At 51.8% G+C, this 24,850-nt stretch overlaps 11 protein-coding genes across 11 annotated transcripts; 4 read left to right on the plus strand and 7 right to left on the minus strand.

The window, feature by feature from the left end:
• Positions 1 to 493: 493 nt before the first annotated feature.
• P153DRAFT_161912 (carbohydrate-binding module family 1 protein) lies at positions 494 to 3,623 on the minus strand. Its single transcript, XM_033662271.1, has one exon. The coding sequence runs from the start codon at positions 3,515 to 3,517 to the stop codon at positions 683 to 685; it is 2,835 nt and encodes a 944-aa protein (XP_033517929.1). The 5' UTR covers positions 3,518 to 3,623; the 3' UTR covers positions 494 to 682.
• Positions 3,624 to 4,516: 893 nt separating this feature from the next.
• P153DRAFT_435868 (thiolase-like protein) lies at positions 4,517 to 6,356 on the plus strand. The gene is made up of 2 exons (XM_033673188.1): positions 4,517 to 5,022; positions 5,075 to 6,356. The coding sequence occupies exons 1-2, from the start codon at positions 4,796 to 4,798 to the stop codon at positions 6,225 to 6,227; spliced, it is 1,380 nt and encodes a 459-aa protein (XP_033517930.1). The 5' UTR covers positions 4,517 to 4,795; the 3' UTR covers positions 6,228 to 6,356.
• A 133-nt stretch (positions 6,357 to 6,489) lies between these two features.
• P153DRAFT_380035 (uncharacterized protein) lies at positions 6,490 to 8,527 on the minus strand (the record flags this gene model as incomplete). The annotated part of the gene is made up of 6 exons (XM_033669899.1): positions 6,490 to 6,591; positions 6,677 to 6,893; positions 6,947 to 7,058; positions 7,161 to 7,972; positions 8,035 to 8,321; positions 8,390 to 8,527. The coding sequence occupies 6 exons, from the start codon at positions 8,525 to 8,527 to the stop codon at positions 6,490 to 6,492; spliced, it is 1,668 nt and encodes a 555-aa protein (XP_033517931.1).
• Positions 8,528 to 9,467: 940 nt separating this feature from the next.
• P153DRAFT_371599 (RTA1-domain-containing protein) lies at positions 9,468 to 11,226 on the minus strand. Its single transcript, XM_033669296.1, has 2 exons — positions 10,670 to 11,226; positions 9,468 to 10,618 (listed from the first exon to the last, which is right to left on the minus strand). The coding sequence occupies exons 1-2, from the start codon at positions 10,850 to 10,852 to the stop codon at positions 9,860 to 9,862; spliced, it is 942 nt and encodes a 313-aa protein (XP_033517932.1). The 5' UTR covers positions 10,853 to 11,226; the 3' UTR covers positions 9,468 to 9,859.
• A 1,427-nt stretch (positions 11,227 to 12,653) lies between these two features.
• On the minus strand, positions 12,654 to 13,145 carry P153DRAFT_258293 (uncharacterized protein; the record flags this gene model as incomplete). Its single annotated transcript, XM_033662799.1, has 2 exons — positions 12,654 to 12,770; positions 12,981 to 13,145. Coding segments are annotated over 2 exons (282 nt in total), but the record flags the coding sequence as incomplete, so codon positions are not given.
• A 466-nt stretch (positions 13,146 to 13,611) lies between these two features.
• P153DRAFT_413502 (uncharacterized protein) lies at positions 13,612 to 14,402 on the minus strand (the record flags this gene model as incomplete). The annotated part of the gene is made up of 1 exon (XM_033672125.1): positions 13,612 to 14,402. The coding sequence occupies exon 1, from the start codon at positions 14,062 to 14,064 to the stop codon at positions 13,612 to 13,614; it is 453 nt and encodes a 150-aa protein (XP_033517934.1). The 5' UTR covers positions 14,065 to 14,402.
• On the minus strand, positions 14,397 to 15,380 carry P153DRAFT_391482 (uncharacterized protein; the record flags this gene model as incomplete). The annotated part of the gene is made up of 4 exons (XM_033671070.1): positions 14,397 to 14,479; positions 14,532 to 14,691; positions 14,771 to 15,118; positions 15,198 to 15,380. The coding sequence occupies 4 exons, from the start codon at positions 15,378 to 15,380 to the stop codon at positions 14,397 to 14,399; spliced, it is 774 nt and encodes a 257-aa protein (XP_033517935.1).
• A 459-nt stretch (positions 15,381 to 15,839) lies between these two features.
• Positions 15,840 to 17,525, plus strand: P153DRAFT_435871 (uncharacterized protein; the record flags this gene model as incomplete). The annotated part of the gene is made up of 1 exon (XM_033673189.1): positions 15,840 to 17,525. One exon carries the CDS (start codon positions 15,840 to 15,842, stop codon positions 17,523 to 17,525), a length of 1,686 nt encoding a protein of 561 aa, XP_033517936.1.
• A 514-nt stretch (positions 17,526 to 18,039) lies between these two features.
• On the plus strand, positions 18,040 to 18,360 carry P153DRAFT_361965 (uncharacterized protein; the record flags this gene model as incomplete). The annotated part of the gene is made up of 1 exon (XM_033667046.1): positions 18,040 to 18,360. One exon carries the CDS (start codon positions 18,040 to 18,042, stop codon positions 18,358 to 18,360), a length of 321 nt encoding a protein of 106 aa, XP_033517937.1.
• Positions 18,361 to 18,688: 328 nt separating this feature from the next.
• On the minus strand, positions 18,689 to 20,226 carry P153DRAFT_303735 (NAD-dependent methanol dehydrogenase; the record flags this gene model as incomplete). The annotated part of the gene is made up of 2 exons (XM_033664538.1): positions 18,689 to 19,641; positions 19,689 to 20,226. The coding sequence occupies 2 exons, from the start codon at positions 20,224 to 20,226 to the stop codon at positions 18,689 to 18,691; spliced, it is 1,491 nt and encodes a 496-aa protein (XP_033517938.1).
• A 912-nt stretch (positions 20,227 to 21,138) lies between these two features.
• P153DRAFT_426952 (uncharacterized protein) lies at positions 21,139 to 24,528 on the plus strand. Its single transcript, XM_033672634.1, has 4 exons — positions 21,139 to 22,019; positions 22,088 to 22,685; positions 22,733 to 23,946; positions 24,011 to 24,528. The coding sequence occupies exons 1-4, from the start codon at positions 21,584 to 21,586 to the stop codon at positions 24,274 to 24,276; spliced, it is 2,514 nt and encodes an 837-aa protein (XP_033517939.1). The 5' UTR covers positions 21,139 to 21,583; the 3' UTR covers positions 24,277 to 24,528.
• The last annotated feature ends 322 nt before the right edge of the window (positions 24,529 to 24,850 follow it).

Consider the following 24,850-nt stretch of genomic DNA (forward strand, 5'->3'; position numbering starts at 1 on the left):
GCTCTGCTTCAATGTCAGCTTGCAACCGCCGAACTTTTCACACAAACAAATGACACCTTATGCTGTCTCTCACAGCGTGCGATCTTTTCGGTCGTCGCCAGGCTGTCTTTTGGTATCGCGAGCTCCATGGTGCTAGTAGCGACATTGATCCGGATAGGATCGCAGCTCGTGCTGGAACAGTGATGTGTAGTAGGTTCAGATGAGTTGAATGGGCTGCTTAGTAGAGGTTGCTTGATACATCCTCACAGAGCTTTCAGTTTGCAAGTGTAGAGCCAAGTATTAGCGTGGCGCGCGCCATCACCCCGAGAAGTCTTTCACTGTGACTGTATAGGCGTGGAAGTGACATAAAATCACCTAGGTTATGGGAATAAAAACTAACACATTATCTGAGACACACCGTCCTACAATCGTGAGAACATAACTCAGAGCCATACTCGTAGTTTGGCAAGCAGGCCATGCACACTTTCGAGAAACACGAGAAGGGCAAATCGGAGTAAAGTCAGAATTTCAACTACTCGACAATCACGGCGGAGGATCGTGACACGCAATCGAGATCAAAGAGCAAGAATGTTATTGACAAAAAGAAGTAAAAGAAAGAAAAATGCTATATACGCTAACAACCACCATGCACCTTATGTATTGCTAAACTCTTTCGTGCAACTTTTCAGAATTCGTAGCTGTCCTAGTAGCTGACCTCCTTGACTGCTGCGTGCCTGCTAGCACGTCTTTTAACAGGTGCCGAGCGGCGAGAGCTGCTGCGAGTGCACTGCGAATAATAGTCGTTCTGCTTGGTGCAGGACCAGCCCTCCACACACGTAGTGGCACCAGTCCAGGTCTTGCCACCGCACTGGGCGTATGCTGTGGCGGCGGCAGCAGCAGCCGAAGATGTGGGCTTTGCGGCAGCAGAAGACTTAGCAGAAGTGGGAGTGGGACGAGACGCAACAGGTTTAGACGACGCGGTCGCAACATGAGAGGCACTTGGGACGACGGGGGATGCGGTGCGGCTGGGCGAAGCGCTGGAAGCAGCGAGCGAGACGACGCTGCTGGAAGAAGCGACGGGTGCGGCTGATGAGGCTGCAACGCTTGAGATAGCGGCAGCGCTGGTAGCAGAAGAAACACCGGTGGCTTCAGGAACAACGCTGGAAGGCTCGGAAGCGGCGCTGCTCACGATGGGGGCAACGCTGCTAGCAGCAGGAACTGAAGGCGTAGTTCCAGAGCTGCTACCGAGAGCGAGGATGCGAGCAGCGGCAGCCTCGGCAGCGACCATGATAATGGCCTGGGTGTTACCAGTAGGCAGATCAGGGTGCATCGAGGCATCAACGACGAACAAGTTGTCGGTGCCGTAAACCTTGGTGTCGGTATCAACAACAACGCCGGCCTCGCCCTTGGTGCCCATCTTAGCAGTACCAACGTAGTGGCTGCCGGACTTGTATTCCTTGATCAAGTCTGCAGCGGTGACGTTGGTGACGCCGGTACCGGCAACGATGGTCAAAGTAGAGTTGCTACCGCTAGTCATCTTGAGAAGACGTTCCAACATCAGGGTTATAGCTTCAGTGTCATCGTCCGAGTTCATGAGAGGATTGGTGATGAAGGTCGTGGCGCCATCGGCGGTGATACCAAGGCTACCAACTGAAGACGCACCGTGAGTCATGTAGACCTTCATCTGGATAGTGTTGTTGGAAGGACCGTTGCAGGTTCCCTGGAAGAAAACCTCGTTGCCAGCTGTGGTGTTGACTGAAGACCACCAGTTCAAACGTTGGCCGGACTGTGCGAGGATACCAGAGTTTTTGGCGAAAAGGTCAACAGTGGTCTGGTTTGGCGATGTCCATGCAGTTGTAGCATCGGCGAACATGGGCGTGCTGGTGGTGAACTTGATTGTGAAGATGGGGTGGTCCTTGATCTCAGCGCCAACAGGGAGATCGATCCAGTCAGCCTCGTCAGGAAGAGTTACGCCGCTGGAACCAGAAGCAACAATCTTGAGCTGCTCGGATGGGCCGATACCGGAGTTGAACAAAATGCGAGGAGTAGACATGGCACCCGCAGCGAGGATGACGTTACCGCCGGTCTTGACATTGTAGATCATACGTTTACCATCGGCGGTCTCAATCTCGACACCAGTGGCGGACGAGCCTTCGCGAACAGTGCGGACGACGTTCGTGTTCGTCATCAATTTGAAGTTGGAAAGGTCCTGGGCCAGAGGGAGATAGGTCCTGACAACACCAGAGCGCAGGCCATCGGCCACGTTCCAGGGCGAGTGCCCAAAGACATTGACCTTGGAGTTAGGATCTTTAATGAAGTCGGTCTCTGCCCATCCTTGACCCTTGAAGAACTGCGACAAAACGTCGTAAGCCTGGTCGTTGTAGCGTTCACCATCCTCAGAGCCGTAAGTTTGACCAGGGTTGCGCTCCCAAACGCGGTCCGCAGCGGCTGACATGTCAGTCGATTTCCAGCTCTCGGGCCACTTGTCGTCAAAGTCCTTAGCTTGCGGCTTGACAAACATCAAAGCGTTCACCGCGGTGCCACCACCGACCAAGCAACCTGCCATGTCGGCAGTGTCGGTGCAGTACGCAGGGCTACCGACAGTGCTAAGGTAGTAGCCATATCCAGGGACGTCGTACATGGTCATGGTGTCGTTCCATGACAAAGTGTCAGTGTTGCCAGTGGAGGCGTACGAAGGACCACCGCGCTCAATCAAAAGAACCGAGGCGCCGCTCTCAGCAAGCCTTTCGGCAACGACAATACCAGCTGCACCAGCACCGGCCACAATGTAGTCGTAAGTCTCGTTGGCAACAGTAGCTGTCGAGTTCGCGCTGATAGGGGTAGTGACAGGAGTAGTCGAGTTGCTGCCTCCAACGGGCGTGGTGGAGTTACCTGAGCCTGAGTCGGATCCAGCAACAGCAAGAGCAGCCCACGTCTCGTAATCAGCACTCGTAGCGTTGGCCATAGGGCAACCGAATGCACCGAATCCGCCGCTGTGGTAGTTCAGGGTAGCAGAAGCACTGGTCGAGTCGGTAAGAGCATCGGCTGAGTAGGCCCATCCCACAATATTGTTGCTTGGGGCTTCGTAGATGACCAGGCCCTTTGTCACGTCATCGCTGATGCAGTTGGAGCAGAGGAACGTGTATGAGAAGGCGGTGTCGTTCACGTATGTGCCCTCCGGAATAGGAGTCATCTTGAAGTCACCAGTCGTTACAGCGGGATTGGTGTAGCCGGTTGCCTCCCTGAAGGACGACACGATCTCGCCCTCGTTGGGCCATGCAACGACCAAAAGGTTGCCAGCCATGGACTGACCCATGCTGAAACCAGCCCAGCCAGCTCCATTGGTAATAGGCGCCTGAATCTGGGCGATGAAGTCTGTAGTGGGGTTTTCAGGCAGCGCAAAACCCAGTGTGTAACCTGATGTGTGCCTCAGGCCGTTGAATGTGATGTTGGTTTTTTCATCTGTATACACTGAAGACGTTTGAGCCGCAGCACGAAGCGCAAAGAGCGCGGACAAGACGGCGAAAGTGCGTGCCATTTTGATGATAGTGTAGTGGTGAAGATTGGAGCAGAAAGAATGTATGGCCCAGCCTACAAAAGATGTGTAAATGAGCCGTCAAGGCTGTAAAGGACGATAAGAGAAGGACGTCCAAAGAATGAGAGGGTTGGAAAAAAAAGAATGAACGACTGTGAGAAAGCAGCTTGCTAATACTTCACGATACAAGAGCGCGACGCCTTGTTATATGCTCGTATGCTTGGCCTGTCTGCCCTTGCGGGTCCAGCAGTCCTCAATCTGCCATGTCATGGATCAAGATTCTCTGTACCCAGCATCGATCAAACAAGCCTCTTCATGCAGTGTCGAGGAAACAAAACCACGGCGTCTAGGCCAAGGCCGGCACTCACGATCCGGGATCATGGTTCCCGAGATTGGCCACATCCGTCAAAATCGTTCATCGGACCCGACACAAGCGTAGGAGATTAATCTATGAGCCATGCAAGCGAGAAGAACATGCGCTAGTCTGAGACGAATTACCGCAATGATGATTGGTTCTCAAACGCGTTTCAAGTCTAGGCCGGCGCATACATGACGTGGTAGCGGAGATTACTGTTTCGAAACGAGTCAATTCCAGGTTCACGAGAAACAGAAGCTTTCTTACCTCCGATGCAAACGCGACTACGACCAATGACTGTATGCTGATTGATCGGTACATTTTTCGGACTCTCTTCCTCATCTTGCGCAACCGAGTGGTTCGCAGGATCGATGAACGAAACAAATATTAGGAGCCAAGACCCGAAAATTCTGCGCAAGACAAATGGTGACTCGCACTTAGTGGACAAAGCTGATGACAGAAAATGGGATGGCTAGAAGAGAACTGGATGTGTGATGATGATCGCGAAGTGCGAGCAGCAGGCTATGTTTGTCGTCAATACACCTGCTCTACCTTTGATTAAAAAGAGATGGGATAGGTGTGGCAGGCGGTGGAAATTAGAGGAAAGTCGCGTCGCGTGGCGCCAGACACGCGTCTCTGTCATGCCGCGAACGCGACCGCGCCTTCAACATTGCCGAAGAAGTACACACAACCGGTTTCAAAAAGAACCTCCGTGTGCTGGTGAGCGCGAACATGGCAACAAGGCTAAGAAGAGGCGCAGTTGATGCGAGTGAACAACGAGTCGAGAGTCCTGAGATGCGGAGGTGGGGTTAACCTCGGCCGTCGTACCAGCCCTACCCAACAAGCTTACCACAGTGCAAACATAAAGTCAGCCTTGATAGAAGTTGTCCGCATCGTCTTCATCACAGTACTGTCTGAGATTCAACATGGCGCCCAAAAACAATATTCCCGCCTATGTGCTAGGCGTAGGTCTCACAAAGTTCATCAAGCCGCGCAAAGAGCGCGCCTATCCGGAAATGGGTTACGAAGCAGGCGTGAAAGCTATGCTGGATGCACAGATCAACTATGATGATGTGGAGACGGGTGTTGCTTGCTACTGTTACGGCGACACAACGAGTGGGCAAAGGATTTTCTACCAATTCGGCATGAGCACGTATGTCTCGCTACTACATTAACACGAGATCGGTCAGCTGACTCCATTCCAGAATTCCAATCTACAACACAAACAACGCCTGTGCCACCGGCTCAACCGGCCTCCATCTAGCCCGGACGCTTATCAAAAACGGTGCCATAGACTGTGCTCTGGTCATCGGCTTCGAACAAATGCAACCCGGATCGATCAAGTCTGCCTGGTCGGACCGACCATCGCCCATGGGCCTTTCCATGCGCATGATGGCAGATACGCGCGGCGTCGCGGACTCGCCTCCAAACGCACAGTATTTCGCCAACGCAGGGCTCGAGTATATGGAAAAGTATGGAGCCGAGGCGCGAGATTTCGCTGAAATCGCGAGGATCAGTCACGAGCATAGCCAGAAGAACCCGTATGCGCAGTTCCGAGATGTGTATACATTGGAGCAGATTGAGAAGGCGCCGATGATCCATTTTCCATTGACGAAACTGCAGTGCAGTCCGACAAGTGACGGTGCGGGTGCAGCTGTGATTGTAAGCCAGAAGTTTTTGGATGAAAGGCCGCACTTGAAGAGCCAAGCTATCTTGATTGCGGGTCAAGCCTTGATGACGGACTCGCCGCAGTTGTACTCCAAGTCGTCGATGGACTTGGTTGGGTACGACATGACGAAGCGAGCGGCACAAGTCGCGTTGAAAGAGGCAGGCGTTAGCCCTAAGGACATTAAAGTTTGCGAGCTCCATGACTGTTTCTCGGCAAATGAGCTTATTCTCCTTGAGGGCCTAGGCTTCAGCGAACCCGGAAAAGCACATATGATGGTACGAAATGGAGACATTACTTACGGAGGCAAGGGACCCGTCGTGAACCCGTCCGGCGGTTTAATCAGCAAAGGCCATCCGCTTGGCGCGACAGGACTGGCACAGTGTGCCGAGTTGACGTGGCAACTCCGTGGGTGGGCGAACAACAGACTTGTGGACGGTGCAGATGTCGCTCTTCAACACAATCTAGGCTTGGGCGGGGCGGTGGTGATCAATGTGTACAAACGCGCAGATGGAAAGAAGAGTGTTAGGATGAGTGACGAGGAGATCAAGCAGGCCAGCCAGTTCTCGTACAACCCAGCTGTGGAGGCGCGGTACGTAACGAAGGAAGAGGGCGAGAAGGTCCGATCAAAGACAGTGCGAAATGAATATGCGCTTGGAGATACCCTGGAGAAGATTCAAAGCCGATTGTAGATTATGAATCGACCAGTGCAAAAACCAAATGAACGCCAGATTTCTCGTGTCCGATGATGCACCCCCATATCTATGTATTGTTTGGCAATTTGTTGCCTATCTTGCCAAACGCATTGTTCCAAAGAGGAGAACCTAGATTCTCGAGCCGTCAGAATGATTAGTAAATTACCCAGCAACTGAGTGGCTAGTTTGATAGACAACTCTGGTGTCATGTGCCTCGTTAACCTAATGTTCGATGCAAGACCTCGAGTCCGCACCTGTCTTAACATTCATCTGTTCTAATCCTGACATAAGAATCCGCGTTGCTTACGTAGCCTCGGAATGAAGGACGTAACGACCAATTCGAAAGATCGCGCAAGCTTGTCTGCAGCTGTTAGCGATCCACATCGAACTTCTTATCCCGCTTGTTTATTTCCATGATTGATATGATAAACTAAGCTTGAACATACCTTTGCCAAGTCGCACAAATCTAGACGTCCGGTGACCTCATCTATGCGAAACGCTTCTTCCACTGGGAACGACCAATCGCAGTGTAGATTGATACTGTAGTCCATGAGCCACTCCATGCGCTGCTGCATAGCGGGGATTTGGGCGGCAAGCTCGCGGAAGGCAGGCCAGAGGACGAAATCGAGTATGGTAATGTGCGGCATGAAAAGTTGATTTGGGCTAGATAGGTATGATGAGTAGTGACTTGGAATACAACCAGACGGAATTCTTACGTAGGTCGTAGCCATTCTGGAATTACTCGATATGTTTCTGGAGAGGGCGAAATCATCCAGCGCATAAGATACCAGATACAATACATATATGCGCAACACGTAAAATCATTACCTGTGGATGTTAGCTATTTTCCGATCTACAACCCAGTTGTCAAGGCGATGATGTTTCGAAGCTGGGCATGCTGCCAAAATTTAACAGACTTTAGAGACGTACTGTTTAATGTTGCACTATGCACCATACCAGCCGCCCACTGCGAAAGAATACCCGACTTATCAAATTCCGCCTCGTCGAAAAGAGCCGCGATGTTGGGATGAGTTTCTATGACGGATTCTAGCGGAACTCCATCCCGAATCATCTCTGTGGCTTGTTGTAATATCCCTGAAAAGACATGCCTCAACGATCCAGGGTCCGGTAGTGTGTTTATAGTCATCATTGCCCATGTTGGGAGAAAGAGGTTCTTGACCTGAACTCCTTGAACATCTGGAGGATGATTGTTCGTCAACACACTGCTGGAGAAAGGCAAATTGCCAAATAGGTTACGGAGATCGAAATTTGGGTGAATCCTGAGCGTGCTAACAACAGGCTGACGATCCCTAAGATGAGTAGCGTGAATCGACCTTTGCGACTGATCTCTTCGCGAAGAAAGTAACTCGTCTCTCGGCCTGTTCCCTGAAGGACTGACAGATCCAGTCCTGCTTGGAGCGAATATCACGTTCATCTCTTCATCACTGTCATCCTCATCCTCGCTGTCACTCATAGCGAGGAGGAAATCTTCCCGGTTGAAAATTATAGAGAGAAAAGGGCGTTTCTCATCTCCATCAACGCGCATAGGCTGCTTTCCCTTTACGGAAGACATATGTGTCGATGATGCCATTAAATTTGCAGGTGGCCAGTTTGGCCGTTGTCCAGTAGAAGATGCAAGAGACGCATTAGAACTGTGACGATAGGACGAAGGATCGTCGCTAAGAGTAGATTCCTGGCTCAAGCAACTTCCAGAAGTGCCAGTCGAATCCTGGGCTAATAAGCTGGGGTCGTGTATTAGCATCGAGCCACGCCTAGTCAAAGAAGTAGCCCAAAGCGCACGTACCTGGGGGGACTAAATAAAGTGGCATTCAAGGATGTGGCGGGAAGAGAAGTCGCGATATTCTCCACCCGTTCGCCAAGTCGCAGTCTTGCCAGGAGGGTTGACGCCTGCATATCGGTTCCTGAGCGTAGGGCGTTGACGATACGTTCCATGTCTTCCGCCCTGCCGGACATGCCATCTCTCTTTAGGATTTTCATGCGCTCGGCTCTGGATACACCCTCAGGAACATCAAAATGGCAGTGTAGGTTGCCGTCCCTGCAGCGAGTACACACAGGTCTAGTACCATCGCACTACGGGGTGTTCAGTTGTGGTTCGCGTTTGCTACGCAGTAAGTCGTCAGAAGATGGAATGAACGTACTTTGGACTTCCCGTTGCGACACGGTATGCATGCGACGGCAACCGCTCGCCGTCTCTTCTTTAAGTCTGGCGTCTGTCGTTGCATCCCAGGCTCATCGGAGACAGGCGCAATGTTTGTCCACCGATCTGAAGGATCCATGGAGATCTCCGGAAGTCCAGGTGGCTTCTCACGTGGGGGGGCGGGATTTTCGTGTCGGATTTATCAGATGGTCTGTGTAGAGAGACTCCTATCGTCTGTGGAAACAACTAGCTTTGGTTCGCTATTTCTCAACCAAGGCAGGTGCCTATTTTCTCGAAAAGGGAAGGACTGCATTGCCTCCACGACCAGAGTCACCGGCTGCACTTTGCGTAATGAAGGGATTTTGACATTAGCACAGAATTTGCAAGGACTCGTTCGGTGGCTTTTACCGAGAGAAGTCGTTCGGAAATATTCCCCTAGCCAATGACAGGGCTGTATTCCGCTTGCTGCTTGAGAACACCCTCAGAGCAGACATTGGTAACCTTGAATATAGGAGAGAATGCTTCAAGAAGCTCCAGTGAGGTTGGAATCTATCAAATACGCTGCGAACATACTCAAGTATAGTGGTAACCGTTTGCTTATGGGCCTGCGATAAGCTCTACCTGTCCTTGAGCACTATCAATCCTCACAGCTCAAGGCTAGAGGTCTAATGATGTTAGTATGAATCAGACAGACTTTTACACGGACAGTGTAAAGACAGGTTATCGACATATTGTATCCGCTGACTCAGAGTGGCCTCTCTGTCAGGTTTTGTAACAAATCGCCATTAGAGCCTTTGTTGACGAACCTACTAGAACTCAAACGAACCACATCTCTTGACCAGGAAGGGGCGACTTTTCTTCTTGTCTTGGAGATGCAAATGAAGTCCTTCATGATGACGTCAGGCTTGGAAACTTACATTTTGCAATTGGCACTTCAAAACAACATGCATTAATACGATGATTTGGAGCTGGCGGAACAGTCGATATAGTGGTATCGAGAAGACAGAAAGAATGATCAGGAGAGGACGTTGATTCAAGCTACAGTGACGTCATCTGGCCACTTGCACTTCCAAAATTCTGACGTAGAGGTTCCGCGGCCCTCATAGAAGGCAGTCAGAGTCAAACGTACAAGGGGGTGTGGCCCATTCCAAATCGGACCTGCGGCAATACGTTGTAGGCCCCTGTAGGTCAAGCATCCCCAACCGGCTGTTCAACCAATCAGCAGGACCGCTCTTGAGACTGTATCGTGTATGTTCACTTTGTGATCAATAGTACCCGTTGTACAGAGTGAGGTTGATATCACACACTGAAGTATAGATCTAAATGAAATTAAACGTCTAATTATCTGAGTCTACTCCCCAAACGATCCATGTTTCGAAACAAATTCTAGGACAAACTCCGCCGTACATCGAAGGACTCCGTCTTGACCTCGAGCTTCGGCTCAGCAGTATAGAAAAATTGCGTACAGCACTCATACAGTGGCATCAGTCATCCTCTCAGTGTTCAGAGACTCATCCGTGCTCTTTTCTCTCGACGTCTTGTTCTTCTTGCCGATTGTGTTCGCCAGCGCCGGGAAACAAAAGCCAGGATGAAAGACAGTGAGTACGACAGCGCTTATGACAATCATAACGCCTTCGAGGACGATGAAATCCGTCTCATTGCGCATGAGCTCACTTCGCCATCCCATCGCAAGCTCGGGAATACGGTAGATACACCGGATGAGTATTCCGAAGTAAGCGATTACTATGGCAGCGATAAAGCAGCGAAAGGATGTCGTGTGGAACAGCATCATCGAATGAGCTGAGAGTTGGTTGCGGCGCCGATGGGTCCTGAGTGTGTACTCGACGAGCAAGTAACCAAAGCATGCGAGCATGACAACCTGGAATACTACCCCGCTGATCATGAGCGATGTACCCGTGTCTTGGAGTTTTGAACCGTTATCTGCTGTAGCTGCAAGGCCGCCTCCAGCGCCCTGCAAGCAGAGCGATATGAAGTCGCCGGTTATGAAAATGTAAGTATAATAATTCGAACGGAGGCGTGACCAGTCTTCTCCAAAGTTCAGGACGATGTGTTTGAGTGTGATATAGATACCGGCGGATATGAAGGCCGGACTTATAATCAAAAGACATATCTGAAGCTGAAAACCGTTGTCGTCAAAAGGATTGGCGTGCATCATAATGCGGCCCCCGTACCCTGCTGCCTCAGATACACAACCGAGACCTAGTGCGATCTACCAATCGTCAGGCACTATGTTTTATATGAGTGATAGACGGTAACTCACCATGTATGTCCACGTCTTGTATTTTATGCCAAATATAAGCTGCAAGATGAAACAGAGAGCGAAGACCGCGGCGAAGAATGCATTGGCAGGAAGGCTAGGGTAGTAGCCATAAAGCGTACCCTCGACTGGACAGCCAGGTCCGACTTTGAGACAACTCTCGCCAGCGGATGGTGGGACAGGCATCTCGAAGACTGGGGTTTGGTAACCTTAGGGTGTGTTTGTAGATCAAAGACACTGAAGTTGAAAACGCTGAGACTGAAGGAATTGAGGATAAAACGAAACCCTGATGATAGGACTTTGGTATTGAGCTGGACTTGTTGAGTTGGATACGAATACATGGTATGCCAGACGCCTTATATCCTTCTTTCGTTCCAGTTAGGCTGTCCTGCTCTGCCTCGTTGTTTACGCATGCACCCTGGGGCACAGCCGTCGTGAAGGGTACGCCTGATACCGTTGAACGGTAGCCCCGAGAAAACCGAATATGCGCGAGAACAAGCAGTATATCCCCAATCAACAAGAACAATGGCGTATCCCGGTGAGACGGCTGCTTACGTTGGGTGTGCATGTTGCTGTATAGTCGCAAAATGACCCGGGATAGGCTAGGTCGTTCGCAATTCAAGGAGCCAAGCCTTCCGAAGGGCTACGTGTGGTGGCGCGGGCGGCGTCATGCACTTGAAACGGGGTGATACAGAGACTTCCGATTCGCCCGCTCGTACTATGGTATCTACCCCCCAGAAGTTTTCCCAGATGTACTAAGAATATGGGACATATTTCATTAGCCATTAAGACTGCAGCAGACCTTCAGATTCGCTGAATTCCGTCCGTGCGACATGGTGATCTGGGAAACTTCTGATTTGCCCGCTCGTATGCTCTTACGGCCGAGGCATGCTGCTGTCAAGTCAGAGCCCACCCTAAGACCGAAGACCTGAACCTGTCATCCAGGGACAATGGACACTTCGAGAACCTCAGCGCATATTTTCCTGTGTCGGGTGCGCTATGTGCTCGAAGAAGCACGTCGTGTGCAAGCTCTTTCTCATGTTGAGACCATCATTTACAAGGGTGGTCGAAGAACGAGATCTCCCACGCGAGTAGCGGTCAATCTACCGTCTTGGCGCGGCCCATCTACAACCCGATCCTCCTTACCAGCTTAAAGGTTACGCGAACTCACCGGATCGTTTATCGACCGATCCCTCAACGCGTCGTACACCTCCCAACGTCCTGTTTTGATATCCTCTTTACTGCTTACGGTTCAGCTCCAGTTGATCACCGGCCTTTCGTGGAGCTTTCTCTGTCGTAGGCTGCAGAAATAGAGAGAGGATTTTTTGTAACTCTGGAATTTCTTGACGGGCACATCCTGCCGCTCCTATGCATTAATCAGAGACCTGGAGAGGATGACACTCGTTTGAACGCAGAAACTAATCGATGTTATTGCGAAGATTGTAATCGATTATGGTATCGGGCCAATGGATCTGCTTGCGATGGTCATTGAGGTTCCTACGTAACTACATGGTATCTACAAGTCTACGAAGGTCTTGCTCTTCCTCCCTGATCTCTTCTTCTTCGATGGCGACTGTAGCTTGCGAGGTAGCCTGTCTTCCTTTGGCGTGTCCTTGCGTCCAAACACGCTGATGTTCATCTCGTTCTTCTTCAAGATCATGAGCAGGCTCACCTCGTCGTCCATTGGCTTCTGGCAGTCTATGAGCGCGCTCTGTAAGGTTCGATCGTCTAACACCTGGAACATATCTTCGTTGTCGGGGTGTGAGTAGTACAGCGAGTGTGATGCGGGGGTGTATGTCGACCGCTCTATCGCTTGGAGCGCGGCCTCAAGTTTCGAGAATATGATCTTGCTGAGGTGCACGTCTACTGGGGCGAAGGCAAAGTCCTTGACATCGACGATGTCCCTGACCGCGATCCTCACAAAGTCGTCTGGAACATTGATGACGATCTTCATGTGCTGCAGCTGGAACATACCCTGGAACACCGGCGACTTGCGATGTGGTCCCCATACCCATGTCGCTCTCCGAGGGAGGTTCGGAATCTGGCCCTCCTCTAGGTAGAGTTGATGCTTCTTGACCCAACCGACAACCTTCCCCACGAGATCCTTGAGCATGCAATGTCGCCAGTACGCTGGGACGTCCTGGCACCGGCCGTTGTGCATGAGTACTTCGAGCAGTTCTTCTACAATCTCCTCAGTCGTCCACTGTACAGTGATCCTGTCAATGTCTAGGTGCATGTCTCTCTGTAATACTTTGGCCGCTATGACCTCTCGAAGGCGGTAGTATCGGCCGCATTGGATTCTCCAACCGCGAACGAAATTCTCCTTAGTGAATTTGGGCCTAGATCGATTGCCCTCCTCATCTTCTGACATATACCATTCCAGGTTTGGCTTTTCGTAGCCGGCCATCATCTCGTAGTATGATGGGTTACGACGGTCGTCGGCCGGAATGGTGTTGGAGGTGGGGGTGGGAGCGGTCATGATGCTCTGTCCGTGAGGTCGAATTGTCAGGTTATTTCCTTGCAGCGCTTATATCAATTCACCTACATTGAGGCGCGTTCAATTCGCTAGGTCCGCACACGCAGCAATCTCGCGGAGGTGAGGAGGAGAGGGTCAGAACGTTTGGGGAGGCGCCAGAACCCAAGCGACGAGTGGTGGGCAAAAGTAAGTGGTGAGACTGTGCTGTTGTTATGCTATGTTTGTGTGGTGGCGAGATTAATGTTGTTGAAGTGCTACATGTGAGTGGGTGGAGCAAGTGAGCCAGTGAATGATTTTGGATTTACGTGAACTTCGGTGAAGGGGCTTTTCCCATTGTCATGCAGAATATCAAACATGTAAAACAAAAGACGACGGTAGGAATGGGCTTGTTTGTCTATAACAAGAGATACGAGACCTGTGTTAATACATTGTGAGACGCAAATAGGTTTGTGACGTGTGTTGGTTCTTGTCACTCAGTTTCCCAGGCTGCACGAGTAGATGTAATGTACCAAATTGGGCCTCTGAGGTTGACCAGTTCCACCTCAGTGTGCAAGACGGCAAGACCTTCCTTGTATACGATACCCTCGGAGTCGCCCAACCAGACATCAGCGGGCTTGGCTGATCGAAGGCGGCGTAGTGTTCCCTTCACGATCGCTGCTTTTGCTGAGTCTCGCGGAAGTGAGAACACGACACCTTCGTAGGCCACGAACGTGCTCAGGCATCGAGGACCGAACTCGTCCGATTCTGCAAGCTCTATGATAATTAAGCCGTGGCGTGCACAGAAGCGGCTCTTTTGTGCTCTGGGGGCAACGCATTCGTAGCCGAACGAGCACGACAATTCACTGTTGACGTAGTCCTCCAGTTTGGGCGGAACGTGCGGTAGCTCAGCTGGGAGGGACATGGTGAGATTGTCCAGACGCATAAGCTCAAAGGGAGCTTTTGGTCGCTGTCACCATTTGGTTCTGCAGTCCAATCTACGGACCTCGTCGACCAGTAGCATGGGCTTTGTGAATCGGTATGTCTCTCTCGTGTACTTGGAGAGACGCGATATTGGATGTGTGAACACTCCAAACAGCGGCGAGAGTAGCCGGACTCCACCTGTTGGAAGTATTGGTCGAAGGTGCCAGGCATCGGCGAAAACGCGGGGGGCACATTGGTCGAGCTCTTCCCAATACTAATCATTGTGCCAGGGGGTATTGTTGGGACTGTGCGATACTCTATCCTTCGGAAAAGGTTGGAGGAGGATGGCGTCGGTTATCTGTAATACTGGGAACCCTTCAAAGTGTTGTTGCAGGATCCTTCCCAGTCGCCGCGTAGAGTCTCATGGGTGGAACGTCCTTTTGACTGTTATATTGTACTATCGATGAAAGAATGGTCGTGACCGAGTACCCATCAAATCAAGTGTCACTTGGAGCACTGTCTCAACCCCATCCTCGAACTCCAGCCACAGGGCATAATGTGGCGGGTAGGGCGATCGGGTGGCCTCGAAGTCTGAGGCGGATGAGAGGCCGTACAGTTGGTTGAACATAATCGTCATGCATGTCGTGATCTGGATACTGTCAGTTATATCGGTGCGCGATTGAAAGCAATGCAAGTAAATAGTACCGAGGGAGATCCTGGTGACCTACGTTTGGGTGGCACTTCAACATCTCCAGCGCAATTAGCGCAACGCCTCTCTTGATTGATTCGTTGTGATTCTTGATCTCTATCACCTTTTGTTCTCTTTCTTCTGCACTCTTTGATATCATGTTCTTGTGTTTTGAACTGGTGAACAGATTATCGGGGGGTGGTCGTTGGAAGTTGCCTTCTTTTGGCTCTGCTACAAGTCCAGACAAGAGCCGCGACAACTGAACGATAGTGCCGCTGCTTGTACCCGGCAAGGTGTTGTCCCTTTTCACGTATCTCTCTCGCTTTCGCCACGAGGGAAATATTTCCATGACGTTCGTTTCCGCAGTGTAGGTTGGCCGGTCTGTGGGCTTGGATGGGTGTTTCCTGGTGGGGGTCTCCTCCAATCCTCTCACACATATCCTTGACCAGCTCTCCAAAGGTTCATACTCGTATGGTGTGTATGTCGTGTTGCTTGTGGTACCACGCCAGCTCCAGGGCCTTGTGAAGCGGCATATCACTCCCATATACAAGGAAGGTGTTGAGCGGGTATGTGTGGTCACACCAAACAATGATGAAAGGATTCGGATTCCTGGTGTGATTCTGGGCCAGAGGTGCCAGTCTTTCGGTCATTCGAAATACCAGGAACTAAGGCGCTGCGAGATATTGCAATGGCTCGACAACTACGAGTAAAGTTAGCGTAGAAGTCTTAGGCCTGAATCTCTAGCAGTATAAACGAAAAGAATGTCAAGATCAAAGGATGTAAGTGTGTCTAATGCCGCAGCTTTCTCTCACCCCACAACTGACGAGAAAGGGCTCAACGCTTCGTACGCGCAAGGTCTGCGTTTTCCCATTCTACATAACGAACTGATTTGGATCTTTTAGGTGATATACGCAGTCATGGTTGTTTGACGCTCTTACTTTCCTAATGTGTGGTCACCCACCTTTACTGTTTCGCGGTCTGTGCACAGAGGTTTTGTGCATACCTCCTTCCCTATCTGGACTCGTTCTCTTGCTCACGTTGTCTCGCAATCTGTCATATTGCCAATGTGTTGTTGTCGTTATCGTCGTCGTCGTCGTTGTTGTTGAAGAATGAGTCCACGCAAGAAGCCGAAAATCGTCGACTACTTCGCAGGGTATGGAGGAACAAACCGAAGATTCGATAAAGTGGATGACGAAAGCTTCACTACCACGCCACGATGGCCTTCACCCCGCCCATGGAGAGGAACTAAGAGCGAGCTGCCAGAGGGCTCACGTACCACACCAGTCCCTCAGCAAGCCATTACGCCAGCTCCGCCAGCTCCGTCAGTTGTCTCTCGACAGATGACCACATCAGCTCCCTCAGTCTGCTCTCACCAGGTGACTCCGCCAATACCTCATCGACGGGTGACTACGCCAGCTCCCCCAGTCCGTTCTCATCATGTCGCTACGCCAGCGCCCCAAGTCAGCCTTCGTCCTGTTCCTACGCCAGCTCCGTCAGTAATCACTCCCCTAGTTCGTCCCCCACAAGTCACCTCGACTCAACCTTTTGCCGACAAAGATATATTGATGCGGATGGCGCTAAAGGGGGTCATGGCTTCATCTTCGTCTTCATCCAACCTTCTACAAGTCTTTGTACAAGTGGGCAAACAACGTATCAAGGCTGTTCACAAAGGCCAGGCTGCACCAGTGTCTGACGTTCTTGGCTTTATTAATTCGCAACGACAGCCAGGGCAACCAGATATATTACCAAGCAGCATCGTCGACCTCAATACTTTTGTACATACAGTAATGAACTACAAAAGAACCGGAGTCCCTCGAAACTGGATACAGGAACACAGCGCGCGAAAACTGGCACTGCAACACAACGTGTTTCCAGCAATTGACGCACTCTTCAAGTTCGCCGACCTCGATACTCCGACAACCGACAACCGCTGCAGCGAGTGTAAGGTGGACGCTGTTATTTCTACTGCCAACGGTCCGAACGACGTTCAACTCCACATTACAAACTTTCACCCCAAACAAGGCCGGACTATGTTGTGCTGTGAGAAGTGCCAGCTTATCTTCTTGACTGAAGCAAAGGCTCTCACACATTGGAGAGGGTGTGTGGAAATCCAGTCGACAGTTGCAAAGGTTAGACCAAACATCCCGCCATTCACACTGCTGTCGGGCAAGGCCGACAACTCTCTTATACCAGGGGCGAAGAGAAAGACTCGCTATCCATCAAGAGCCAATACTACGACGGATGTAAACATTGTCTACAGACATACAGGGAACAACAGCGCTGCATACTTTGTCCGGGTGCGAAATCGTCAGATAATCGAGCTACAAGGCCTAGTAGCCTTACTGTACAACACCCCGTCAGCAGGGTGCACTACCAAATTGTACTACCCGCAGACCCCTAGCGCATCTCCCAAGGACACCCTTATTGCCAATAAGCTCCAGCCATTTGCAAATCAATGGGTGAGTTTCGGCAAGGCGAAGGCTTTTGCAAGGGAATATGGCATGTTTGAGGGTCTGAAAGAGCTGTGGATGTTCAACGATAGCCCGCTAGTCAACCAGACGAGGGAGAACGTCAATCGCGATGAGTGTGGACGGTTGGTTCCTAGGACTTTTCAACTGTTCCTCCATCACGCACAAAAGAGTTGCCCAGGCGCCAAATCAGCTCTCAAGAGGCACTCGGCAGATGGCAAGTTGCTAACAAGCACAACGATTCCTGTTTTTGTGGCAGAGTGTATGGAATGTACGACCGTATTTTATGATACTGCAAAATGGGTCAAGCACAGAGCGGAGCACTAACGTCTATTCAAACACACTTACTCTACATCGGCTTAACAATTCAACATCTTCATGTCGCAGTATAGATTGGACTGTGTTGTAACACGTGGACGTAAACGCTCTTACCTTGCTATAATAAAATGTTTCACACCAGCTTGCCTCTGAGTCAATTGAAATACCAGGAACCAGGGTGTAGGGAAATCATGCAACAGCTTGACAACTACAACTAAGTTTAGTGTCGGAATTTCATGCCTGTATTAAGAGCAGTATACGCCTTGCGTACGGTTTGACAAATATAAATTGTGTACCTTTCTGGCTTGTAGGAGCCACAATGAATGTAGCTTACTTCCCGCTTTTATCTCTTGGTGCTACCTCAATCTTTATACTCACTACACTACCCTACTTACCACGCCGTTCGCACGCTCTGTGCTGCTCCCACTCACCGTGCTGTTCACATTTCCGGTCCTAGTCGCGCTCCCACTCGCCGCCCTCACTCGCAAGACGCCCGCGACAACTAGAACCCGACCCTGACAAGATGCCAAAGAGAAAGAACACAGAAGATGCAACAGACGATGAAGAGCTTGAGGAAGAGAATACAAGTGAGGAGGAAGACGACACAGATGACAACAACATCAATAGTGAAGATGCCATCGATGACATGGAGGACATTGACAATGGAGATGTCGATCCTATGCTGGAAGCTGATGCTGCAATTCCAAGGAAGGCTATGGATCACTTCCAGTTCCGACGCAAGGAAACACACAGTTCACTGAAGTGGGAATACATCGCGAGATGGGACGACGAGAACCCGTTCACCCGTCGAGAGATGGCAGGGGGAACTACTCGGAGTGATTGACGAGCCGCGACTGGATGTTGTGGCAATCGTTGCATGAGCGTGTGGAGAAAGAAAACACAGACGATTACACTCGGTGTGACAAATACAGGGTTGAATTTGGTCTACATATGGACCACGTTTGCCATACGTATACTCCAGCTGACGAAGATCATGACACTGAAATGCTGTGGGTATTGGATGGGTTGCAGTCGGTCTGCATATGACTTTCTTGGCAAATATGTGCAATAGAAGAAAGAATACGTAGGTGCAGATACATCTTCTTTACTTGCCAAGAAAGCTGAATGTATGCATGTTATATACGACCTCTCCCCACCTCTCAGGCCCAGGATCAGTAGTCCAGCGCTTCTTCGAACAGCCCCCTAAGTTGTTCACGCTGCAAATCCAGCTCCTGCGTCTCCAGACTAGGTGCCAACATAAGCACACGCGCCTGTGGAATCGTGCCTTCGACCAGATCATCCAGATGCTCCTTCCCAAACCCTAGATCTTTCAGCCCACGCGGCTGATCGCCCAACTTGAGTAGAAACTCCGCGAGCGCCTCACCCAGCACCTCTCCCGCACTCTCGGCTTTGACATTGGATATATCGACGCCAAAGGCCTCTGCGGCCGCGAGATGGCGCTCGGGATTCGATGCGCCTGTGAAACGGAAGACGGCGGGGGCGGTGACTGCAACGCTGACACCGTGGGGGATGATAGTGTGCGGCACGTCGTAGCCAGCGTGCTTGTAGCCCGGGTTCTGGCCCGAAATGGGATATGACATGCCGTGGCAAAGATGCACGCCTGCGTTTCCGAAACCAACACCCGCCAGTGTGGCGGCGAGCAGCATCTGCGACTGGGCTTCGTGGTCCTCGGGGTCGCGAACAGCGCGGGGCAGGTACTTGACCGTGTCGCGCAGAGCTTGCAGGGAGAAGATGTCTGAGATGGGATTCGCGCCCTGGTAGGCGGGGCGGTTAATGGGGTTTGTGGGGCGGGGTGTGCGCTCATAGTAGGGGATTGCGGTCCAGGATTCGAGGGAGTGGCACAGCACGTCGAGACCTGAGGAAGCGTGGACGGCGGACGGCATGGTGCGGGTATTTAGCGGGTCGACGATGCCCAGTGTGGGCTTGAGGTTGCGATGGGCGATGCCGGTCTTTGCGCGCTTGGAGACCAGGTCGAAGATGGCGGTGCCTGTTGTTTCGGAGCCGGTTCCTGCGGTTGTGGGGACGGCGATGAGGGGGAAGAGCTTGGAGGGGATGGGCAGGCCCTTGCCGAGCGGCGCGTTGACAAAGTCGAGGAAGTCTGCTTCTGTTGTGGGGTTAGTATGCGGGTGGAATGGTAATGGCAGGACATACCAGGAAACGCAGTGTACAGGTTCATCAGCTTGGCCGTGTCAATCACACTCCCACCCCCGACGGCCAGAAACGCATCAGGCTTGTAGGGCTTGCTGAAGGCAATCGCCTCCTTGATACTGCTATCCTTTGGCTCCACCCTGACTTTGTCGTAGATCTCATACTGCACGCCCTCCCGCTCCAGGCCCTCGACCACCTGCCGCATGGCGTCCAGCTTCCGCACATTCTGGTCCGTCACCACCATGACGCGCTTGCTGCCCATGTTGCGAAAGTCCATGCCGACTTCCTTTGTGCAGCCCGGCCCGAAGCGGATGCTGCTGGCTGCCATCTCGAAGGCATACTCCTTCTGCTGCGAGAGCACGGGCAGCGGGGTCGCGAGGTGGCGGCGGGCTTGCTGCACCGTTGAGGGCGTCTGGTTGTGGAAGCTTGGGTTGGCGTGGCACGGACATGATGGCGGGTGCGTGAACTGCACGGTGCGGAGGAGGTTGACGGCCCGGGCGGCGCGCGTGGGCGATATGCGGAGCGCGGGTGAGATGGCCATTGTTCAATACCTCCAGCTCTTGCAATTGGGAACAGGGCTTCTACTCTACAGCGTGAGCAGGATCACAACATCTAGCTAGAGGTTACGCGGGGTTGCGAAGCCGGGTAAGGCCTCGGCATCCAGTATACCGAAATGTGGGGTAGGCCAGCCATGGACTCGATGTGCCAGCCTTGCTTCCACAGTCGTTCGGAGCCGCACGACTGCGCCGCCCTCTTGCATGACGGGGCGCATAGGAACAACTGGACTGCTGCACTACGGAGCATACATCGTCACGCTAAATCTCCGACGACGACGTTCCAATATCTACTGACCCACCGTCTTCGTCCTTGTTGCCCTTTTCTCTTATTTTAAATTTGTCATGGCTGCCCCATCGCCCGCGGAACCGACTCAATACTCGATTTGCAGCACGGCGCTTCACGGCAGTTTGTGCGACCCTCCATGCCAACAATAGGTACACTCCAACAACCTTCGCTCTTGCAAGGGGTCCATGGTGTAAATCGAGCATTTATATTGACTCAGTCACAGCGCATTACTAGTCGCCAATCACGATCCAATCCGCTTGCCCTCCATCTTACCACGAGTTCTATCTCGAAACACGCCTAGAGTCGATCGCGCCTAACCCATTCTCCGACCTGTCGACATGCCAGCTCCTCGCCAATCCACGTCTGCCTGAGATGCTGTGGCGTGGGCGTCGCAGCAAGCCACGCGGACAGCCTCGATTAGGTCCGACATATTGACGTCTCCCCCCACATGTGTCAGTGCTGCAAAATACGGACCGCCCGCCTTCTGGGGTTCACCGACCAAGCATACCCATGGTACCTGTCCTGCAAGCTCCAGCGCCTAAATCTGTGGGCTCAGAGTTACATTCGAGCTGTAATCTTCCCCCGAGTCGGCTGACCTTGCATCTGCGCCGACACCACCACCACCTACAATGTGGGCGGAACGTAGTTCGGCCCTAGTTGCAAGACGTGCGGCTGCCGACTGTACCGCTATTTTTCACTGGACCAGCTGTGAAGCCTCACGCGAGACTCAAAGGAGAGGACCCCTCCAGCCCGTGCATGCATTTGCGACCATCGCATACTTCGTTGATCCAACTCACTTCAAAATCTGTCGCTGGTCAATTTCGTCTTGACAGCCTCCTTTTACGATTCCAACAGCACACGGTAAAAGTAGCCGCTCCATCAAGGCCACGCTCGACAACGCCTTCCGCTGCGTGACGATCCGCCCCCCGGTCGGCCCCAAAGCGGGCGGTTATTGCCTTATATCACATCCCGGCATCCCGCGCATGCTTTGACCATCATTCGTTGAGAATTCACCCTCTGCACCTGCCGTTTGTTGTTTCTTTGCCGTCTCTACCATGAGCCTCCAACTCCATATTCACACGTCGCAAGAATGTCGCCCAAGCTCCAAAGGCAGATCACGCAACTTGGTACGCTTCTCTGAGCCCCCGGATTCGCCTGCCGGCCAAGAGAACCTCTGTGAAGCCCTTGAGACAGATGGGCGGCCATGCAATTTCCTACTGCCGTCTGAAGGCCATACTTGGTGCCCCAGGCACGCGCGCGACTTGAGGGACTTGAGTGCGAGGTGGAAACAGCTCGAACACGATGCAGAGAGGGTCGAGGTTGTCAATTCAAACACGGCACAACACAAGGTCGTGAAACTTCAGTCGACTGTCGAGTTACGCCGCCGAATACGTGAGAGGTTTCACACGCGAGGGGTTGATACTACGGATTACACACAGTGGATTGCCAAAGTGGAAAGAGACACAAGGGCGCTTGCAGACTCTATACTAAGTAATTACCCCCAAAGCTGGTCGCCAGGTAAATCAATATCAGATCAATCGTACTAACTCACGGTATAGAGTATAACATGAAACATCGTCCAACACCAGAGGTTCCCGGAAATACCACGCCGCATCCAAGTAGAACTCGGTCACAAGATATTATGATACTGCAATCACCACTAGACCCACGCATACCCATCGGCTCCTTAAACGGGATCCCTGATGATGGCAGCATCCTCATCCTCAAAAACTTCTCCACCGACCTCTGCGATGAGGCTATCCGCCGCCTATACAGTATTGTTCCCGATCTGAACGATGCACGCCGACGGTGCGACTCTCCTATGAAGGGCGAGCTACGCAGCGACGATGGTGGGAAAATCGTGCGCTCTTGGTTCCGCATCATGGTTCTCAACCACAGCGAAGCCGAAGCGTTGGAGCACGCAACCAGATGCAAGAGCATTGCCGAGTTTCTGGCTGGGTGTCAGGCGAGTCAGATCGAGACGTACTGCGACTTTTTTGAGAATGCATGGCGCCCGCATGCCGTCCAGTATCTGCGAGTTGCGATATGCGCGGGATTGCTGGCGGGTGACAAAATCAAGACTATCCGTCTGCTTGGTGGGGTGATACCGAGCACGACTGACAACCTTCACATGACCAAACCGTCTTGGGATGTATTGTAGGTGTTTTGTCAACGCCCTCTTATCACTGCTCATCAACGTGTAGATACCGCTGGTTTCCGACACTTTTAACACCCGGGACCGTTGCGAGTATCTGCTCCAATTTCGAAGACTACACTACGATATGCAAGCTGTTGATGCTTGGCCTGTACCGCGATCGATGGTATGACCCGGCAAGTATTCTGAGTGAATGTGCGGCTGGAGTGTATATGGGTTTCCTCCCGACTAGCAAAGGTGACTTCACCGACATGGAACAAGAAAACGACTATGTGGTGCAAAGAGAGTCACGAAACTTCCTCTGCGGTCAAATGGCACTCGGCGACTCTCTGACTCGAGACTTTCTCACGGAGCTCCAAAAACGCACAGATAGACTGTACTTGGTGGTGTATGAGGGTACCAAGGCGGACGCAACAGTACATCCTACGGAACCTGATATCTTTGTCAGCCGGCATAGATTCGCACAAACGAGCGAGGAGCTTGACACTGCCGAGTGGAGTACATCGATGACGTTGGAAGATGTCAAGGACCGACTGCGCAGGAGAAAAGCGTCAATGTACGACCAGATTGTAGTGGACTCATGGCAATTCATCGTCATTGACCGAGAAGTTGGCCTGCCGTTTCAGCTCATGGACATTGTACAAGACGCACTGCTTATGCTCGTTGGAGACCCATCACCCCGAGAAATCGCGAAACACCTCATTCAAGATATCATACCGCCGTTTGAACAAGGACTGTTCTTATCGGAAACAACGGTGGAAAGCTCAGCCAACCTCCGTTACCCTGCGCCTCCTGAAGTCCAGTACGAAGGCAACCGACACAGATGCCATGACCCAGACAGTAGCCTCATCGCCTTCCATCAGAGGAAAGCGACGTCCGAAGACAACTCGCGCGACACCAATCGCTTCGTACGACGCGTCATCGAGGATATGGAGCGCTGCAACATCATCAGCCTAGTACTCGAGCATGAAGAACCACAGACACGCCCCGTCGTCATCCAAGGCTCAGACGGCGCGCTCGATCTCTACTTCCCCTACGAAGACAGCGACCCCAGCTCCAACCCCGCACTGCCTTTCCCGCCCAAAACATCGCTACTCGACTTCGCCCACGCATTCAAGCAAAATCACCCGAATGCCATCATGGCAAAGGGCTCGCTCCAAACGCACTACTGTGCCTGGCCCATGCCCGCCATCAAGAGCCTGGGCCGCAGCGGATCCAATTTCGTTACAGGCGAAGGCCACATCTACCGCTGGAACGCGATGCGTAAGCTCCCCTCTCTCCATCCCACTATATACACTGAATCTGCCAACTGACGAGATACTATTAGCTTTCGACCGCCCCTCGTCGGCCCACGCCTGGCAATACTACATCCAACACTACATCAACTCGAAGTTCCCCTTCGTCATGTTCTACCTCTCAACCTTTGTCATCTGCGCCGTCGACGCGGATGATGCGGAGCACAATTCTGCGACGCTGCTGGAGGAGATGGAAGACCGTGGGTGGCGCATCACGCTGCCGAGAGTGAGGGAGTGGACGGCGAGTGTTGAGGAGATGAAGCTTGAGGTGCTGTTTGGGGGGGTTGGGCCCGCGTAAATGAGGGTAGTGGTGAGGAGATGGGATTGCTATTGTGTAGCGTTTCAAGGGAGTTATATTAAAGCTCTGCAGATGCCACATTCTACGTTCTTCGTGACTTTCTATCAGTCCGTCGTCTTAGGGTGGAGATTGATGCGCACTGACTGACGAAAGCTCGACTATGGGTGAAATGCTCGGACACGCACACAACTTTTTATTTCTTTGCCGGACACGCCATCGCTGTATCCTCGCCGACACTGATACTGAATGACCATCTCCACGCTTTCAAACTCCAACACGCCCTACTCAATGACTGACCCATACATACTATCTACCATCTCCTTTACTTATTAGTCATAAGTTTATCAGAATGAGTATGATACTCGATGAATAACAAGACAACATAAATTTCAAGAGATGAATAGATGGAGGACAGTTCTCAGTTCGTCGAAATATCCAGAACCAAGGTCTATTCTTTGCAGCAGCAGCACATCAACCCCAAACTACAAGATTGAAAGTACCACAAAGACACACATGCTAGTAGACGTAAACAAATAACGTGCAAGGCGTAAAAATCTTACCGTTTTTCTTATTT

This window comes from Dothidotthia symphoricarpi, assembly GCF_010015815.1.
Source record: "Dothidotthia symphoricarpi CBS 119687 unplaced genomic scaffold P153scaffold_30, whole genome shotgun sequence".
Taxonomy (NCBI): Eukaryota; Fungi; Ascomycota; class Dothideomycetes; order Pleosporales; family Dothidotthiaceae; genus Dothidotthia; species Dothidotthia symphoricarpi.